The sequence below is a fragment of the Theropithecus gelada genome, chromosome 9 (genome assembly GCF_003255815.1).
Source record: "Theropithecus gelada isolate Dixy chromosome 9, Tgel_1.0, whole genome shotgun sequence".
Classification (NCBI taxonomy): domain Eukaryota; kingdom Metazoa; phylum Chordata; class Mammalia; order Primates; family Cercopithecidae; genus Theropithecus; species Theropithecus gelada.
Genome location: NC_037677.1, coordinates 110,510 through 130,410, shown reverse-complemented (window position 1 = coordinate 130,410; position 19,901 = coordinate 110,510). Strand labels below are relative to the sequence as shown.

General features: G+C 37.0%; 1 protein-coding gene across 8 annotated transcripts in view; it reads right to left on the bottom strand.

Moving 5' to 3' along the window:
* Nucleotides 1-19,901, bottom strand: part of ZMYND11 (zinc finger MYND-type containing 11) — a 117,239-nt gene that overhangs the window by 68,462 nt on the left and 28,876 nt on the right. For all 8 annotated transcript variants that reach the window (XM_025396575.1, XM_025396574.1, XM_025396579.1 and 5 more), the window contains exon 2: nucleotides 5,539-5,673. In XM_025396575.1, the coding sequence (XP_025252360.1) occupies nucleotides 5,539-5,654 (116 nt within the window). In that variant the 5' untranslated portion in view covers nucleotides 5,655-5,673. The remainder of the gene's footprint in view (nucleotides 1-5,538; nucleotides 5,674-19,901) is intronic.

The window sequence follows — 19,901 nt, the reverse complement described above, 5'->3', positions numbered from 1 at the left end:
TGTTTGTTTTTTGTTTTTGAGACAGTCTTGCTCTGTGGCCCAGGCTGGAGTGCAGTGGCACGCCTCCGCCCCCCGGGTTCACGCCATTCTCCCGCCTCAGCCTCCCAAGTAGCTGGGACTACAGGTGCTCGCCGCTGCGCCCGGCTAATTTTTTGTATTTTTAGTAGAGACGGGGTTTCACTGTGATCTCAATCTCCTGACCTCGTGATCCGCCCACCTCGGCCTCCCAAAGTGCTAGGATTACAGGCTTGAGCCACCGCGCCACCGCGCCCGATCAACATAGTTTTTAAATCTCCCCAAACCTACTAGACAGAGTTACTGGAAGAATACCAAATAAAACAAAGCAAAATGCCCTTGGACAGCATACGCAGTACAAAATTAGGTCATGAGAACTCCTATGCATTCCAAAATTTGAGCAGGTGAGAACAAATCTCTGAGAGCTACAATCCTGATTGGTACTGATACCCTTACAGGAGAAAGAGAAGCACAACAGATACTAATGGTACAGAGTATACGAGGGTAAAACACCCAACAGAGACACACTGGAAAGCACAGTAGGCCCACTTGATAATAGCACTGACACTGGATTTTACACACTCCCATTTGCAGATGATTCATGGTAATTCATGAATTTGTGGTAAATTCTTAAGGAGCTAGAGCTTAATGGGGCCTACAAACACTCAAAATTAAGCAGTCACAGTTCCCTTCCAGGACAAAGCCCGGTATTACACAGAAAGGCTACAAATAAAAGTAACAAATACTGCTGCAATCAGTTGAAAAGACCCTCAGTATAAGAAAAGGTGACTCCACAAAAAACCGGGGAAAAGATGGAGAAAAATCTGGGAAATCTCAGGAAAAATTAAGCTCTATTTTTAGCACTTCGTAAAAATGGCGTAAAAAGAACTTTGAAGCCATAAATCTGGAAAGAGTATTCAGAACCACTGTGCCCTGACACAAGTTTAGGAAAAGTGATTTCACGTGAGAATGACCAACAGAGAATGACCATGGCACATGGAACAGAATGACATCCTGATGGTTAGAAACATGCCAGAAAGATAAGCCTACAAAACAGAAGGAAGCTAGAATCTACTGTCTCAAGACATGAGAAAAGACATGAAGAAAATGATACAAGGTAAACAAGCTATAAATCAGAAGAAAAACTCAGAATTCTCAGTTAAACATTTGAAGTAAATGGAAAAAAAAAATCACTTCAGAGGTGAAGTCTAAACTAGAGGGTACACAAAAATGAATATACACCAGATAATGTTACAAAAAAGAGGTTGCAATGAAGGAACATACTAAAAATCAAAAAGAAAAAAGATGAATTAAATAGAAAAGTACAAATACAGAAGACAGGAAAAGAAGATCCAACACACTAAGAGAGGCTCCAAACTAAATAAGGATGTGTGTAGATAAGAAAATAATAACATAATCATAACTATACATGGTATATAGAATATTTAAGATTTTCTTATTCTAATAGCTGTGTATTTAATGTTGCATAAAATAACTGACTACATGAAATTCTAAAATTTTATCCCAGATGACGTCCCTGAGAACCATGATTCTCACCATGTCAGAAAGTAGATAAAGATTTTAGATAGACGAGCTAAGTAAACAAAACCCAGTAGCCACAAAGTTCAATGGAAAATATCAGCATGAACTCAGGAGGTGTTTTTATCTTTTAAAAGTATGTGCATTTCATAATTCTGTCCAAAGGCCTAGAAAGAGACCCACCCAGTAGCGACACTGAGTAGCCAGGAAGTGCTCTTAAAATACATTTTAAAACTAAAAGGAACCAGAGCACCTGGGAGAAATCAGTGGCTCCAGACCTGGGGCAGGATATGTACAAGAGGATCCCGAAGCATCTTGTTCCGTAACGAGCAGAAAGAAGTTCAGAAGCCAACACTGCAGAGGCTCCGGCTGGTCAAAGACAGCATCAATAAAGGGTATTTTGAAAATGGACTGAAACACACGAAATGTAATTAAATGCATGAATTCCAAAGGGCAATTTGTTTCTAAATCTGATTGGTTACCGTGAAAGGATACTATTTTAAAATCTGCTAAATACATAAAGAGAATGAATTATTCTACTTTTCCCATATGAACCATACCACATGGTAACCAAATAGCAGATGATGGGAAGCTATGTCCTTATAGAAGTAGTCCAGTTAAAAAAGGAAAGATGGATTGGATGATACCATTTGGCAGTCCTTAATTAGAGTTACTGGATCTAGCATCAATTGCTATGTACATCACAAAATGAGAGACAACTGACATCATGTGTCTCCTGATAGAATAGGCCACTCCCATGGAACAGTCTTGCCCCCTCCCGCAAGCCACCAGACGCAGCTATCAATCTCCATGAAATAAAAAGGACTGAGCAGCAGGTTAAACTAGACTATAGGGATGCGATCAGCAAAAGCCAGACTATGGAAAATCACAACCAATGGCCGGGTTTCTTCAATCAATTCCAAAAAAAAAAAAAACAACAACAACAAAAAAGAAGAGAAACCTAGAGATTAAAGAACAAAAGCAAGCAGAACTAAACCATTATACAGAAGTAAATTAGAGTGTTTAGGGTGTACCAGGCTAAGAGCCAGTCACCCCAAAGCCCACAACTTTTAATGCTTGACAAAACCTATGTAGCTTTTTTTATAATGGCATCACTCATCAGTCAAAATAAGAAATGAAACTTAATGACTAATACGCATTCTTGACAGTGACTCTATTACAGCCTTCAGTACCTTAACATATTTGCAAAGTTTAAAAGATATCTTTATGTTCGGACTTGACTAAGTAGATCAACTTGATTTAAAATGAATCTAAGGCTTGAAAAGTATTTACCTATCGAGAGTACAGAATAGGAATATTAGGCTTTAGAGCAAAAGATCTGACTTCCTGTCATAGTGCATTGCTACTTCCTAACTTACCTTAGGCAAGTTTAACAAACAAGGAAATTAATATCAGCCAAGAAGCAAAGGCACTGGCCGGATTGGGCAATTTTCTAGACAGTTCTTTCTTGGAGCTGTCTAGCAGGGAAATAATGACAAATGTGATTAATGTTATGAAGGAAGTACGGGATGCTCTGATTTGAGCCACATAATAAAAACAAACATGGCATACCTCTCAGATGAGATGAGGCAGAGGAAACACAGGGACCCAGTCTTAAGCACTTAACCTCTGATTCTTTCTTTTTCTTTCTTTTCATCTTTAGATGAAACTAATAAAACCAAGACTATCTGGTAGGTAAATAAATGTATTCATATTTAATTGTAAAACTATGGACCTTACAGCATGAAGAAAAATAAGCCTTGGCATCAATTAAAGCTACGCTGATGAAGAAAGGAGAGAAAAGAATGCTTATCAATCATACACAATGCAAAATGAGATGTAGGCAATCCTGTTAATAATCTCCATGTCTTTTACTACAGTTTAACATGTGTATACATGTACACACACGTACTGTGGGAGTTAATTCTCTCACTCCCAGGTTAGAAGGTGGTCACAATCTGACAGCAACATCACACTGGGAGATTCTGAGAGCTGCTCAGAGAAATGTCCCTGAAGCTTCTAGAGAAAGATGCTACAGATGCATAAAAGTCATCTGAAAAACTGAAATAGTTGTCATGTTTACATGATTTTAATTTAAAAAGCTGAATCCAAAGAAAAGTATTTTATTTAAACATTCTTCTCTAAGCAATTTTTATATAAAGGATGGTTTTTAAAAAATCTCAACCATAAGGAAATACTGTTTTGCACTGTTTTTTTTAAAATGTTTTACATCAACATCATTTGCATTTAGTTATCATACCTCAAATTACGTGCTTTATTTAAAAACATAATAATTAAAATAATGTACTATTTATTTTATTCTTATTGTTCACATAGTATTATCTTTTTTTTTTCTTCTACTATCTTATAGGAGCAAGGAGTTGTACACAGTCAGCTTTAAAATACCCCAAGGGCGAGTGCAGAGTTGGAGCCACATATATCCTCACCCCTTCTCTATATCCTTTTTTCTTCCCTCTTAGCCTTTGGGTTTCTTTGTTTTGAGACGGGGGCCTCACTGTCACCCAGGCTGGAGTGCAGTGGTCTTACCTCAGCTCACTGCAACCTCTGCCTTCCAGGCTCAAGTGATTCTCCCACCTCAGCTTCCTGAGTGGTTGGGACCACAGGTGCACACCACCACACCAGGCTAATTTTTGTATTTTTGGCAGAGATGGGGTTTCACCATGTTGGCCAGGCTAGTCTCCAACTCCTGAGCTCAGGCGATCCACCAGCCTTGGCCTGCTAAAGTGCTGGGATTACAGGCGTGAGCCACTGCACCCATCGCTAAGTAGCCTTTGTAATCTTCACCAGCACACAGGGAAAGGACAAAAATACATGGAACTCAATTTTATTACTTATTAATAAAGGTCAAAAAAAAGCACTTATTTGAGTTTTGTAAATTACTCCCATTCTCCATTTTTACCCATAGCATCTAAAGAATGTGAAGACGTTTTCTCTAAAGCATCAAGACATTTTCTCTAAATTATTTTTAAAATTCCAAACACTTAAAAAAGATAAATTTAGCTTTATTTCTTTAAGAATACCCAGAGAAACAAAACAAAACCAAGTTCCTAACTGAAGACTCCCTTATAATTAGTATACAACATGTAAATAGAAGCTTCATAAAGTACTTTGATTTTTCTTTTTTTTTTGTATCCTGGATCTGTCTACCCATATAAATAGCATGAGAAACTAGGGGGTGGGGGTGGATAATTTTATTCTTTAAAACTGAATGTTTATTTAACATGATTTCTAAAATACAGAAGGAAATTGTTGAAAATTCTGTTAGTGGGCTATAAAGTAGTAAGATGTTACTACACATACCACACCTATCCTGTATTAAAATTAGGAATGAACAGTAGACTGTTTTTAGATAGCTTTACTACACAAAAGTGATTCACTAAAGGTGTTTTTAATAAAAGAATCTCTGGCCGGGTGCAGTGGCTCACGCCTGTAAATCCCAGCACTTTGGGAGGCCGACGCAGGTGAATCACGAGGTCAGGAGTTTGAGATCAGCCCGGCCAACATGGTGAAACCCTGCCTCTACTAAAAATACAAAAAATTAGCTGGGCGTGGTGGTGGGTGCCTGTAATCCCAGCTACTTGGGAGGCTGAGGCAGGAGAATCACTTGAACCCGGAAGGCAGAGGTTGTCGTGAGCCCACTGCACTCCAGCCTGGGCGACAGAGTGAGACTCCGCCTCAAAATAAATCAATAAACAGAGCTAAAAATTTTGTTAACTAAAAAACTATTATAAATAGTATATAGTGATATTTTCCTTATCTAATTTTTCTATGAAACTTCTAAACACAAGTTGCTTCTGTATGTTTCTGTGTTTTTCTAACAAGTAAATATTCCTGCAAAGCAAAAGGTGTCTTCAGTTCTTTGTAATACATGTTGATTAGCATAACAGATGAAAAATTTTTTGGCCTTTCCCCCAAAATCTTCTATGAAATTTTACAGAAATATTTTTGTTTAAATTTACTTACTTTGTAATACGGTCAATGTTGGCAATTTGCTTCTGGTTCCGTATAATCTCAATGGCTGCCCAAAGATGCTGGATAGCTTTTGTATCCGCCTGTCGTCTTTTTGTTAAACGTGCCATGACCTGTTTACTTCTTTAGCTGCAGTAATAAAAACATAAGGGAAACAAAAAACAGATTACAAAATGATTTATCAATAGAAGCGAATAACATTATCAGGACCTCTCAACTACTGATTATACTTAGTATGCAGTATTGCCCACTTTCTATTTTTTCTACCATCCACATAGCCAGTTACTTCATATAAAGTATCATTCATTTCATTACATCATGAAGAATGACATTCTAAAAGCCAAAAAGTTAAAAAGGTTACCCCAGGAAGAAGAAGTGGTCACTTCATACCAATATAGTTTTAGAAAATGCATTTAGGTTTATCCTAAAACATAGAAATACTGCAAGATAAAACTTCCTTTGCTGACATTACATTGTTTGTAATTTGATCAATACAAAATGGAATTTAAATATTCTAGTTGTTTGGTACTTTGGTTTATTATAATCATGGCTTAATCAAATTTTATATACATACATAGATACATGAAAACAACATTCTTTTTTAAAATCAAACCATGAACATTAAGTATAAGGAAGTTACTTCTGGGATGAGATGTGAAAGGTTGAGGGACAGAACACTAGAAGGTCACAAATGATGAAGAATGGTAACATTCTTGGTTTAGGTGTAAGTTTCGGAGGGTATTTATTACACTATTAGGAAACAGCATTGCTATTTTATTCAAATTTTAGTATTCTAGATGAATTGAAGAAAATTGCCACCACACCTCCCAATAATTTTCCTGCTGTCTCCTGGCAAGATGGGGAGAAAAAAGAGTTAAACCCTGGATGTCCGGAGAACAGCAGTATCACAGAGGATTCTCTCAACTCAGCATGGAGAGACGCGTCTGTAGGCGTCTGGTAAGCCTTCGTCATGAGTCCTAGCATTGAGGACCCACTGAAACATCTCTCTAGATCATACATGCTATCATGCTGATTTTAAAATCTAGGTTCTAGAATACACAGTGAACATTAAGCCTTCTGAGATCGACGAAATCTCCTTGATCTGCCCTTTCCTATATTTTAAGTTTGGAGAATGAGGGAGGGAAGCACTTTGCTGTGTTCCATGACTGGCCAAGACAGCCACAGGAATCTCCTTTTTCTCTACGTCTGTGTTTCTTCACAGCCCACTCAATTCCCCCACTTTCTCAGACAAACACAAATAAACTCTATAGTTGCTACCAAAACTTATCTTGAGAAAATTGGGTCAGTCAGGCTCCTATGTTTTTCAGAATTACACCAGCATCAGAATACATTTTGAACATGTTTAAAGGTATTCCTGAATATTCTCACACTATTACTTCTAATAGTTCCAAGCTGCTCCACAGAGCAAATAATTCAAAAATAATACCAGTATTCAAGTTCTAAAGAAAACTTTAGGAATATCAGTTGGTTCTGTATAACTTTATACATAACTAAAATACAAAAATTGTAACTTAGGAACACTTCCATTTTAGACAGTAATCACTTTAAAATGTACAAAAATTTCTCTGTTGAAGTGTACTTGTACTGGAGCACCAACTTTCAGAATTTGATATGCCTTAATGGAAGGAATGCATTGCTAAGGATTTACCATATGTCAGAAAGTGACATCTAATGGTGAACTGTAATAATACAACTCAATCCTGTGAGATTATACAAATACTCAGAAAAATGAACAAAGTTTCAGTTATTCCTATATAGTTAAAAATATATACAGGTGTCCACTTTATATAAGGCACTGTGCTAGACACAATGAAGTAGTTAAAACTGTATAAACAGCGACCCTTGCCAAAAAATACTCTAAAACTGGCAGAGGAAATTTGACATACACACATGGAACTAACTGTAAGGTCATATATGACATATAAATGGCCCACAATATGTACTATAAAAATTCAGACAAGGGAGACACTACTTCTCACTTAGGTAAAATTTGAGCAAAGAGATGAGGAGCTCTGCAAAATGGTAAATATGTGTAGGAAAATGTAAAAGCCAATTTTTCCCTTTCTTAATTTCTTTAAAAGATAACTGGCAGTTTAAAGCAAAGATAAAAATAATTGATAGGTGTCATTAGGCTTAAACACACGTAGAAATAAAATATATAACAACCAAAACACACAGGAAGGGAAGTGGGAGTAAGTAGAAATATATTATTATAAATCTCCTACATTTTATGCAAGTAGTATTATGTTAATTCAAGGGAGGCTATCATAAATTAAGGATGTATATTATAATTTCTAGAGCAAACATTGAAGAATAATACAAATAGGTATAGGTAACAATTCAACTTGCAAATTTTTTTTCACAATTCATGATATGTAAGAATATGAATAATTTATTCAGAACTATAAAAAAATGTAAAATGTTAAATTTAACAGCAAAGCTAACATTTTTAAATAATATCATAATAAATAGTAAATATAACTATTTATATAACATAACCAGAAGAATATAGTGGGGACTAAGTAGCAGAAACCCTAAAAGTGATGTCACAGATTCCTAGAAATGATTAAAATCAAGATTAAAGAATGAGGCAATGCTACATTTCAGAAAAGCAGGTGTAAAGTTAAAAATCAAAGATTTGAGAACTACCTGAATCAAGTCACAGAAAATAAACATACCTTGTAATACAGGTGCACTATAAGGAGGATGATCATTAGTTATAAGAGCCCACGCAGAACATTGCAAAAAATGCCAGGGAAAGACAAATCCAAGTGAGAGAAATACAATGAAGTTTGAGGCATATTATAAAGCTACCAAAAACAACTTGACCTATGGAGGCAAGATCTCTTTAAAGTGCAACCATAAAATTATCCTTTCATATGAAATCTAAATTCATTCACTCATTTAACATATAATTCGTGTATGCCTGTTACACACCAGGTGCTCTCCTATGTTCTAGGGATACAGCAATAAGCAAAATGGACAAAAATCCTCCTCTCATCCAGTAAACATGACTAGTGATGTGACTAGATATGTAAGAAAAGAACAGCACTTTGGGTGTTCATCAGTGAAAAGAAAGTCTTGGAGTCCTGGGTACAGAGAGCTGATTATTTAAGGTCCTTGTTGATATGGCCAAACCAAATCTTACAGTCCATCCTTATCTGAGTGCATACTGCATTACTGCCCACAGCTCCCAATTACTCTCCCAAACGTCACACCTCCATCCCTTTGTTTATGCAGTTCTCTCTCCCTGGAATGTTCTCCCCTGCCCCTTACCAATTATTACAAATTTCCCTGTCCTTTCTAGGATTTACTTTAATGCAATTTTCCCTGACCAGCCTTTTCTCCTGGAATCAAACCAAATAAAACTCAATTGTCCTTTGTATTCTAATAGCAATTTGTTTATACATCTCTTACAAATGTATTGCTTGTACAAATACTTACAAATTCCTCAAAAGAACTGTTTTAATTCAACTAAGACAAGATACATCTTATTCATTTTTGTAACTCATGTTTTTCAACATGCCTAGCAGTTTTGAACATACTAACCCTTCAATATAAAATTATTAAATTCAATTTTTTCAGTTGTTATGTAAATAACAAGAGCCCAGAGTGTACCTTTCTTTATGTTTTATCAAAGATTGAGACATCAAAAAGAAACATCAGAAGACTCTGTGGAGATCATTAATACAGTCTTCAATCTTTGTTCTGCTCCAACACATTTGAGGAATGGAACAGGCCCCTTTTGGTAAAAGTAGACCATGATTCTCAAGAAGCCTGTAGTTAAAAAAATAAAAATAAAAAATAGCAAAAACTTCTGAGTAACTTTAATAACCCCCTAGGTGATACTGATATTCTCCATCCCAACAAATCCATATGTACTGCAATCTCCACAGTCTACAGAAGTGTCATTTTATATCCATACTACTTCTACACAAACTCGGGTGAGGGCAAAAGGGAGAATAAAGGAGCAATCATGTCAGAAAAAAGCTTAGGAATATTCAAAATGAAACAAGATGTTGCTTGGTGATATATATATATTTGTGAAAACTGCTTTAAGGAAATGATAAACACAATAGCTAACAAGAACAGCTGAGGGCGCAGGGAAAAGAGATGGAGGAGCACAGTATGGGAATTCAAAACACCAAATAGGTTCTGATTTTTACTTCTGGTGGTAGGTTCAGGTTTTTTATCAGTACATTGCATAAAATGTTTTCAAATATTTGCATCAAATATTATTACTTTTTCCCAAAGTCTATTAGCACTTTAAAATTATTTTTCACTGTCTCTTCATACCATTTTCCCAGTTATATATTAATTTTCACATTAGGTTCATCCATAAAATGCTTTCCTCTTTGCCTCTTAATAAACATTAAATTTTACTGAAATCTAGCTATGTATTCTTTTATCATTGCTTTTGTGATCAGAAGTCCCTCTACACTCAAATCAGAAAAATATGCAATTATATTTTGTAGTTTTTTATTTGTATTTTTTAGTTTTTGAGGCGGAGTTTCACTCTTGTCACCCAGGCTGGAGTGCAATGGTGTGATTTCGGCTCACTGCAACCTCCACCTCCCAGGTTCAAGTGATTCTCCTGCCTCAGCCTCCCGTGCAGCTAAGCTAGGATTACAGGCACGTGCCACCACACCTGGGGAATTTTTGTATTTTCAGTAGAGATGGGGTTTCACCATGTTGGCCAGGCTGGGTCTCGAATTCCTGACCTCAGGTAATCCGCCCACCTAGGCCTCCCAAAGTGCTGGGGAGAATTACTTTTTTAAAATTATGATTAGTAAACTATTTTTTAGAGCAATTTTAAGTTTGCAGCAAAATTGAATGGAAAATACAGAGTTTCCATATACTCCCTGGCCCCACACATGCACAGCCTCCCCTATTATCAACATCCCACGCCAGAGCAATACATTTGTTAAAAATCCACAAACCCACACTGACGTATCATTACGACCCAAAGTCCACAGTATACATGAGGGCTCACTCTTGGTGGTGCACATTCCATGGGTTTTGACGAATGTATGAATGACAAGTATGTGCCACTGTAGTACCCATACAGAAAGGTTTCACTGACTTAAAAATCATCTGTGCTTCACGTATTCATCCCTTCCTTCCCCTAACCCTCGGCAACCACTGGTCTTTTTACTGTCTTCACAGTTTTGCCTTTTCCAGGATGTCACAGAGTTGGAATCAAACAACATGTAGCCTTTTCAGGTTGGCTTCCTTCACTTAGTAATATGCATTAAGTTTCCTCCATAGCTTTTTATGGCTTGATAGACTGTTACTTTTTAGTACTGAATAATATTCCACTGGCTGCATATAACACAGTTCATCCATTCATCTACTCGAGGACAGGCTGCTTCTAAGTTTTGGCAATCAAAACAAAGCTGCTATAAACATCCATGTGCATGTTTTTATGTGCACATAAGTTTTCCATTCATTTGGGTAAATACTAAGGAGTGTAACTGCTGGTTCGTATGGTTGGAAAATGTTCAGTTGTATAAGAAACTGCCAAACTGTCTTCCCAAGTGACCAGACCATTTTGCACTTCCACCAGCAATGACTGAGCACTTCTGTTGTTCCACATCCTCATCAACATTTGGGATTGTCAGTCTTTTGGATCTGGGCCATTCTAGTAAGTGTGTGGTGATACCTTATTGATTTTTTAAAATTTCCTAATGATATATGATATTGAATATATTTTCATATGTTTATTTGTCATCCGTATTTCTTTGGTGAGATGTCCAGCCAGGTCTTCTGCCCTTAAAAAAAATTTTTTTTAATATATTTTTGAAAGAGGGTCTCACTCTGTCACCCAGTCTGCAGTGCAGTCATAGCTCACTATACCCTCAAATTCCTGGGCTCAAGTGATTCTCCTGCCTTAGACTCTAGAGTAGCTAGGACTACAGGCATGCACCACCATGCCCTGCTCATTTTTTTTTTTTTAATGTTTTGGAGAGGCAGGATTACTCTACGTTGCCCAGGTTGGTCTCCAACTCCGGGCCTCAAGTGATGCTCCCACCTTTGCCCTTCTGCCCATTTCTAGAACATGTTTTCCATTTTCTTATTATTTAATGTTAGATGTTCTTTGTTATGTTTTGTTTGATGGTCCTTTATTAGATATGTCTTTTGCAATTATTTTCTCCCAGTCTGTGGCCTGTCATCTCGCTTTCTTGACATTATCTTTCACAGAACAAAAGTACTAAATTTTAAGGAAGTCCAGCTTATCAATTATTTCCTTCATGGATCATGCCTTTAGTGTTGTACCGAAAACATTATTACCACACAAAAGGTAATCTAGGTTTCCTCCTATGCTATTGCCTAAGAGTTTTACAGTTTTGTATTTTACACTCAGGTCCCTGATTGATTTTCAGTTAATTTTTGTGAAGGATGTAAGGTCTGTGCCTAGATGATTCTTAACTTTTTTTTTTTTTTTTTTTTGAAAGTGGATGTCCATTTGTTCCAGCACCATTTCCTCAAGGGCTTTTTGCTTCAAGGTATTGCCTCTGCTCCTTGGTAAAAGTTGAACTGACTGTATTTATGTATTTCTGGGTTGTCTATTCTGTTCCATCCATCTATTTGTCTGTCCTGTCACCAATGCCACATTGTCTTGGTCACTGAAGTTTACAGTAAGTCAACGTCAGGTAGTATCAGTCCTCAGACTTTGTCCTTCAATATTACGATGGCTATTTTGGGTATTTTGTCTCTGCATATGAACTTTAGAATCAATTTGTTGATATCCATGAAATAACTTGCTGGTATTCTGATTGAGACTACATGAATTTGTACATAAAAGTGGGAAGAAGAGACATCTTGACAATATTGTTTTCCTATCCATGAACATGGAATATTGCATCATTTATTTAATCTTTTATATCTATTATCAGAGCTCTGCAGTCTTCCTGATATACATCTTGTCCACAATTTATTAGATTTCTACCTAAGCATTTCATTTCAGGGGTACTAATGTAAATAATATGCTTTCGATTTCACATTACACTTGTTCATTGCTGATAAATAGGAAAGTGATGGATTTTTGTATATTACCCTTGTATCTTGCAACCTGGCTATAACCACTTAGTAGTTCCAGGAGTTTTTTGTTAATTCTTTTGGATTTGCTATATAAATGATCATGTCCTCTGCCAACAAAGTTTTATTTCTTCCTTCCCAATCTATTTGCTTCTTATTTCTGTTTATTATCTTATTGCATTAGCTAGCACCACAGTTTGAATGTTTTCGTTTATCCAAAATTTATGTGGGAAATTAAACCCCAAGGTGACGGCATTCAGATGTGGAGAGGCTGGGAGGTGATTGGGCCCTGGGGGCTCTGCCCTCATGAATGGGATTAATGCCCTTAAAAAAGAGGCTTCAGAGACCTGCCTGGCCATTCCATCTCTTCTGCCATGTGAGGACACAGCAATAAAGTATCATCCTGGAAACAGAGCAACCCTTACGAGACACGAATCTGCCAGTGCTTTGATCCTGCACTTCCCAGCATGCAGAACTATGAGAAATAAACTTCTGTGATTTATAAATTACCCAGTCTGTGGTATTTTGTTATAGCAGCAGGAATAGAGTAAGACAACTAGGACGTCCCATATGACGTTGAAAGGCAGTGGTGAGGGGACATTCTTGCCTTGTTCCTGATCTTAATGGAAAAGCTTCAAGTTCCTTACCATTAAGTATGATGTTAGTTGTAGGGTTTGTGTAGATACTCTTAAATTTAACAAGTCAAGGAAGCTCCTTTTCATTCCTAGTTTCTTGGGAGGTTTTATGAAAGAATGTTGGGTTTTGTCAAATCCTCTTTCTGTATCTATTGGTAAGATCACCTGATTTTGATAAACCATTTTTATTCTCACTTAGTTCCAAATACTTAAAAGTTCCTCAAGATTTATTCTTTGAGCCCTGTTATTCAGAAGTGTGCATTTCATCTCAATATATTTGGGGATTTTCCAGCTATCTTTCTGTTATTAATTTCACTCTTCATTCCATTGTGGTCTGACAGCAGATATACTATTTCTATTATTTTAAGTTTATTAAGGTCTGTTTTATGGCATCGAACGTGGTCTATGTTGGCGAATGTTCTGTGTGACCTTCAGAAGAATGTGTGATTTGCTGTTATTGAATAATGTAATCTATAGATGTCAATTATATCCAGTTGATTGATGTTTTTGAGTTCAACTATGTCCTTACCAACCTTCTGCCTGCTAGATCAGTCTATTTTTGCTAGAGGGGTATTGATATCTCCAACTATAGTAGTGGATTCATTTATTTCTCCTAGGAGTTCTATCAGTTTTTGCCTCACATATTCTGATGCTCGGTTGTTAGGTGCATACACATTAGGCACTGTTATGCCTTCTTAGAGTATTGACTCCTTTATCACTATATACTGCCCACCTTTATCCCTGATAACTTCCCTGCCTCTGAAGTCCTTTGTCTGAAACTGATACAGCTATTCTGATTTTCTTTTCATTAGTGTTACCATGCTATATTCTTTATCTCTTCAATCTGTGTATTTAAAGTGCATTTCTGGCAGTCAAGGCATTGTTGGGTCGAGTGTTCTGATCCACTCTCACAATCTCTGTCTTTTAATGGCTGTGTTTAGGCCATATTTCAAGTGATTATTAATATAATTAGATTAATATCTGCCATGTTTGTCACTATGTTCTATTGTTTGACTTTGTTACTCTTATTTCTGTCTTCCACACTTTTCCTACCTTTTGTGGTTTTAGTTGAGCATTTTATGTAATTCAATTTTCTCTCCTTTCTTATCACATCAATTATACTTCTTGCTTTACTACTTGTAGTGGTTTCCCCAGAGTTTGCAACACACATTACAATTAACCCAAGTCCACTCTCGAATAACATTATACTGCTTCATGGGCAGTGCAAGTACCTTATAATAACAAAATATTCTGAATTCTTCCCTCCAGTCCCTTGTGCCATTTCACTTACACATAAACTGTCATTCATTTTACTTACACATAAGCGCACACACACACACAATCAAATACACAGTTACTATTATTGTTTTGAACAAATTATCTGTTAGTAGAAAGAAAAAAAAATGTATTTCTTTCCTTATTCCTTCTTGAATGATCTTCCTTTCCTCATCTACATCCAGGTTTCTAACTGAAATAATTTGCCTTCTTTCTGAAGAACTTCTTTTAACATTACAAGGCAACAAATTTCCTTAATTTCGTCTGAGAAAGTCTGTATTTTTACTTTTTATGAAAGATATAGTTTTACTGGATACAGAATCCTAGGTTGGTGGGGTTTTTTCTTTCAACACTTTATTTCATTCCAACTCCTCCTGCTTGCATGGTTTCTGAAAAAAAGTCAGATGTAATTCTTAACTGTGCTCCTCTACAGGTAAAGTGCTTATTCCTCTGGCTTCTTTCAAGTTTAATTTTCTGACATTTGAATATGGTATGCTTAGGTATAATATTTTTGGCATTTAGCCTGCTTGGTGTTTTCTGAACTTTCTGGATCTTTGGTTGGAGCGTCTGATACTGGTGAAATTGTCAAGCATTCTTGACTCAAATATTTCTTCTGTCCCTTTCTCTCCTTCTTCCCTTCTGGTATTCCCATTACACATATGTTACATCTTTTGTAGCTTTCCTGTAGTTCTTGAATATTCTTTTCTCAATTGCTTTTTTCCCAGACTTGTCTGTCTCTGCTTTTCAGTTCTGAAGATTACTAGTTGTCATATCCTCACATTCAGAGATTCTCTCCTTGGTCACGTCCAGTCTACTGATAAGCCCACGACAGGTTTTTTTGTTTTGTTACAGTGTTTTTTATCTCTAGCACTTCTTTTTGGTTCCTTCTTAGAATTTCCATCTCTATGCTTGTATCGTCCATTGATTCTTGTTGCCTATTTTTTGGCATTAAAACTCTTAGCATTTTAATCACAGTTTTTAATAATCTGTGGTCTGATTATTCCAACATTCCTGCCATATCTGACTCTAGTTCTAATGCTTGTTCAGTTTCTTCACACTGCTGGCTTTTGCTTTAGTAGACCTCTTGTAATTTCTGCTGAAAGGTGAACGTGATGTACTGGGTAAAAGGAACCTTGCTAAATAGGCCTTCAATAACACAGTGCAAGGTGTGGGGAAGGGAAGCCTTCTTAGCCCTACGATTTAATCTTTAGACAGCCTGTGCCACTGGACTTTGAACTTCAGCAGGGCTGCAGTTTCCCCCCTTAGGTGGGACGGGATGACTGGAGGGGGCTGAGGTTGTATATTTCCCTTTCCCCATGTAGAAAGCTACAGTAGGCTGGAGTTAGGTATTTCCCTTCCCCCAGGTAGGCTAGGCTTCGGTAAAACCATGTCTCCTGAGGGTAGGCTTTGTTAAGAACAGAAAGCTCTTACATCACAAAATGATCCCTTTCCCCCTCCCGCTGCAAGAAGCACAAGGAGATTTTTCTCCAATATTCACTGTGAGGTCAAGCTCCTGGAGGTAAAAATTCAACACCGTGGCAGCCGTCCCCCATGACTGGGTCCCTCTGAAGCTTCTAACTCTCAGAGTTGTCCATGCTGTGCATCTAGCGATTCATCCATTACAGCTCAGCCTCTCCTGCTCCGGCACTGGTCCCCACAGAGGTTTCTGCTTGTGGGTTTCTGCTCTGCCAAGTTGTGATTCTTTACACCCACCTATCTGTCTCCAATCTTCGGTGCAGCAGTATGCCCCACGGCTTCACTTCCCTGATGGATCTAAAAGAGCTTTTTTGTTTATTATTATTATTTTTGCTTGTTCAGCTCTTTACTTGTGGTTAGGACAGCATGGTTACTTATGAGCTCCTTCTATGCCAGGCTGGAAACCATGGAATTACTTTTTGAATGTGGCATTAAATGAAAATACAGAGTGTTTCCCTGAAGAAGCAACCACTGAGCTAGTGTGATTCACTGAAGGATTTTTCTCTTCTCCAACAAAATGTGATACCTCCCTAATCATACGTTAAATTTTCTTCTAAGAGACAGGGTCTTACTATGTTGCCCAGGCTGGACTCCATTCTCCTGCGCTCAAGTAATCCCTCCTACCTCAGCCTCCCGAGGGACACAGGTACACATACCACCATGCCTGGCGTTATATATTAAATTCTTATCAATCCTAGCATTAGTTTTTTTTAATGTGTTTGGTCTTTTATTGGTGCCCCACAATTATCATTATAACTTGCATGTATAAGCTACATATATCCAAGGTATAATTATAATAAATGCCATGTTATCATTGTGATTACTATACAATTATTGCATATATAGTACTGTCTGCCCAGCAGTATTGTCAGTTTTTTAAAGCATCCCGTATTTTAAACCTTCTTCATGCCCCTAATAACTTTTACCATAAAGTAGATGCTAAATAAATACTTACTGATTCAATACTCTCCCCAGCCAAACCCGAGATATTAAAAAATTAGTTGTTGGTTGCCAGGGGGCATCAAGAGTTATTGTTAAATGGGTATAGAGTTTAAGTTTCACAAAACAAAAAGAATCACAGAGATGGATGATGGTGAGAATTGCACATTATAAATGCATTTAAATACACTAAATTGTACTCCTAAAAATGATAAAGATAATAAATTTTATGTTATGTGTATTTTGCCACATTAAAAAAACTTAAAAAATAGGAAGAGAAAAAAATCTAGTCTATAATAATAAATGGTTAACTACCAGGTCTTAAGTAAAGATCAGTAATACTGCCCCAAGAGCCCCAGGACAATCTGCTGTACACTTTCCACATGTGGCAGTCACAGAACATGGATACCTGGCAATACAGAGCCCTCAGAATGGATCTCCTGGTAGCTTTCTGTTTGTTTGCATCAAAGTACATTAGATTAAGAATGGGGAAATATTGCTATGCAACACATTGATCAAGGTTCCTGATAGCAAAACAGGTCATTGTGAACCCTTTATTCACTTTTTAAAAAATGTTTTAATTACCTTTTTAGCTATACTAGTAAATGCAAAAGGATATTTCAGGACTTTTCAGTTTGACAAAACAGTCTACAAAACAAAATGGTGGGTGAAAAATTGTTACCCTTTTTATTTTTTAAAAAGCTTTATTGAGGTATAATTCACATAGAATTCACCCATGTGAAGTGTACAATTCAGTGGTTTTTGGAACATTATATTATTTTTAAAACTGTAGCAAAATATATATTAATATAGGATTTGCCATCTTAACCATTTTTGAGTACACAATCTGGCAGCACTAATTACCGTACATTCCCAGTGTTTTGCAACCATCACCATTACCTATTTCTAAAACTTTTTATCGCCCCAAACTACAGACCATTAAGTAATAATTCCCCATTCTCTGCTCTTCCAAGCCCCTGACATCCTCAAATCCACTTTCTATATCTATTAATATGCCTAGACATTTCATGAGTGGAATCATACAGTATTTGTCCTTTTGTGTCTGTCTTATTTCAATTAGTGTGTTTTCTAGGTTCATCATTTTGTTGCATGTGCCAGTACTTTATTTCTTCTTACGGCTGAAGAATATTCCACCATATGGATAAATTACAATTTGTTTATCTGCTCATCTGTTGATGGACACTTGGGTGGTTTCCACCTTTTGAAAAACGTTGTGAATGAGACTGCAGTGAACACTGGCATACAAGTATCTGCTTGGGTCTGCCTTCAATTCCTTGGAACATACACCCAGAAGTGGAATTGCCAGATCATGTAATAAATTCTACATTTAACCTTTTGAGGAATTAGTAAACTCTTTTTCACAAGCAGCTGCACCATTTTACAATCCTGACAGCAATGTACAAGTGTTCCAATTTCTCCACTTTATTACCAACACTTATTATTTCCCATTTTTCACTTTAAAAAGTCATAGCCATCTAAGTAAACGTAATTACCTCACTGTGGGTCTGACCTGGATTTTTCTAAGGACTAACGATGTTGAACCTTTTCATGTATTTACTGGATGTGTCTATACGTCTGGAGGAATGTCTATTCAAGTCCTTTGCCCATTTTTAACTGGGCTGTCTTTTTGTTGCTGTTGAGCTGTAGGTGTTTTTTAAATATTCTAGACACCAATCCAGGAACAGATACAAGCTTTGCAAACATTTTCCCTTCTGTAGACTGTCTTTACACTTTCTTGATAAGGTCCTTTAATGCATAAAACTTTCAAATTTCGATAAAATATAACTTAACTATTTTTTCTTCTGTTGCTCATGCTTTTAGTGTCATACCTAAGAATCCACTGCAAAATCAAAGGTCATGAAGATTAAACTGTTTTCTTTGAAAAGTTTTAGGGTTCTGGCTTTTATATTTACGTTACTGACCCATCTGGAGTTAATTTTTATATGTGATGTGAGGTAGGGGGTCCAATTTCATTCTGTACATGTGGAAATCAAGTTATCTTGGCACCATCTGTTGATGAGACTATTCTTTCCCAACTGAGTGGACTTAGCATCCTTGTCAGAAATCAACAGCCATAGATGTATGGGTTTATTTCTGAACTCCAAATTCTATTCCACTAGACTATAAATCTATATTATTACTAGACTACATATCTATATTATTCCAATACCACATTGTTTTGATTACTGTAGCTTTGGAGTAAGTTTTGAAATGAGGAAGAGGAGAGTAGTAATTGAGGAAAAGCTGCAAAAAGAATGCAAGACCAATGGGAGCTTTAGAAAATAATGGGTTTTTTAAGTTACCTCTGGCTACAGGGTATAGAATGAGGAAAAGATATCACAACTTAATTTTGGACTGGGAATAAGGGAGAGGTGAGTGTCAAGGATAATGCTTAGATTTCCGGTTTTCACAGGGTGTTACATTGGGGTGTTTTCAATTGAGATAAGAAATCTGGGATGGAGACTAAGTTTGCAGAAGGCAGTGGTATATGTATGTGTGTGCCGAGTTTGGTTTTAGGCAGACTAAGTTCAGGCGTCTTTTAGACATCTAAGGGAGATGTTAAGTAGGTATGTGGAGATAGAGCTAGTGAGCTGAGAATATATGCTGAAGATCTGTGAGGCACCTAAGCATGGTAACTGAAACCATCAATGTAGATTAGACTGCCCCAGGAAAGAATATGGTGGAAAGTGACCTAGGCCCCTAAGAACTAAGAGCCAATCTAGGAGAGTTGTCTTACAGAAGTCCGGTGAAGGCAAGATTTCAGAAAAGGCCGGGCGCGGTGGCTCAAGCCTGTAATCCCAGCACTTTGGGAAGCCGAGACGGGCAGATCACGAGGTCAGGAGATCGAGACCATCCTGGCTAACATGGTGAAACCCTGTCTCTACTAAAAACACAAAAAACTAGCCGGGCGAGGTGGCGGGCGCCTGTAGTCCCAGCTACTCCGGAGGCTGA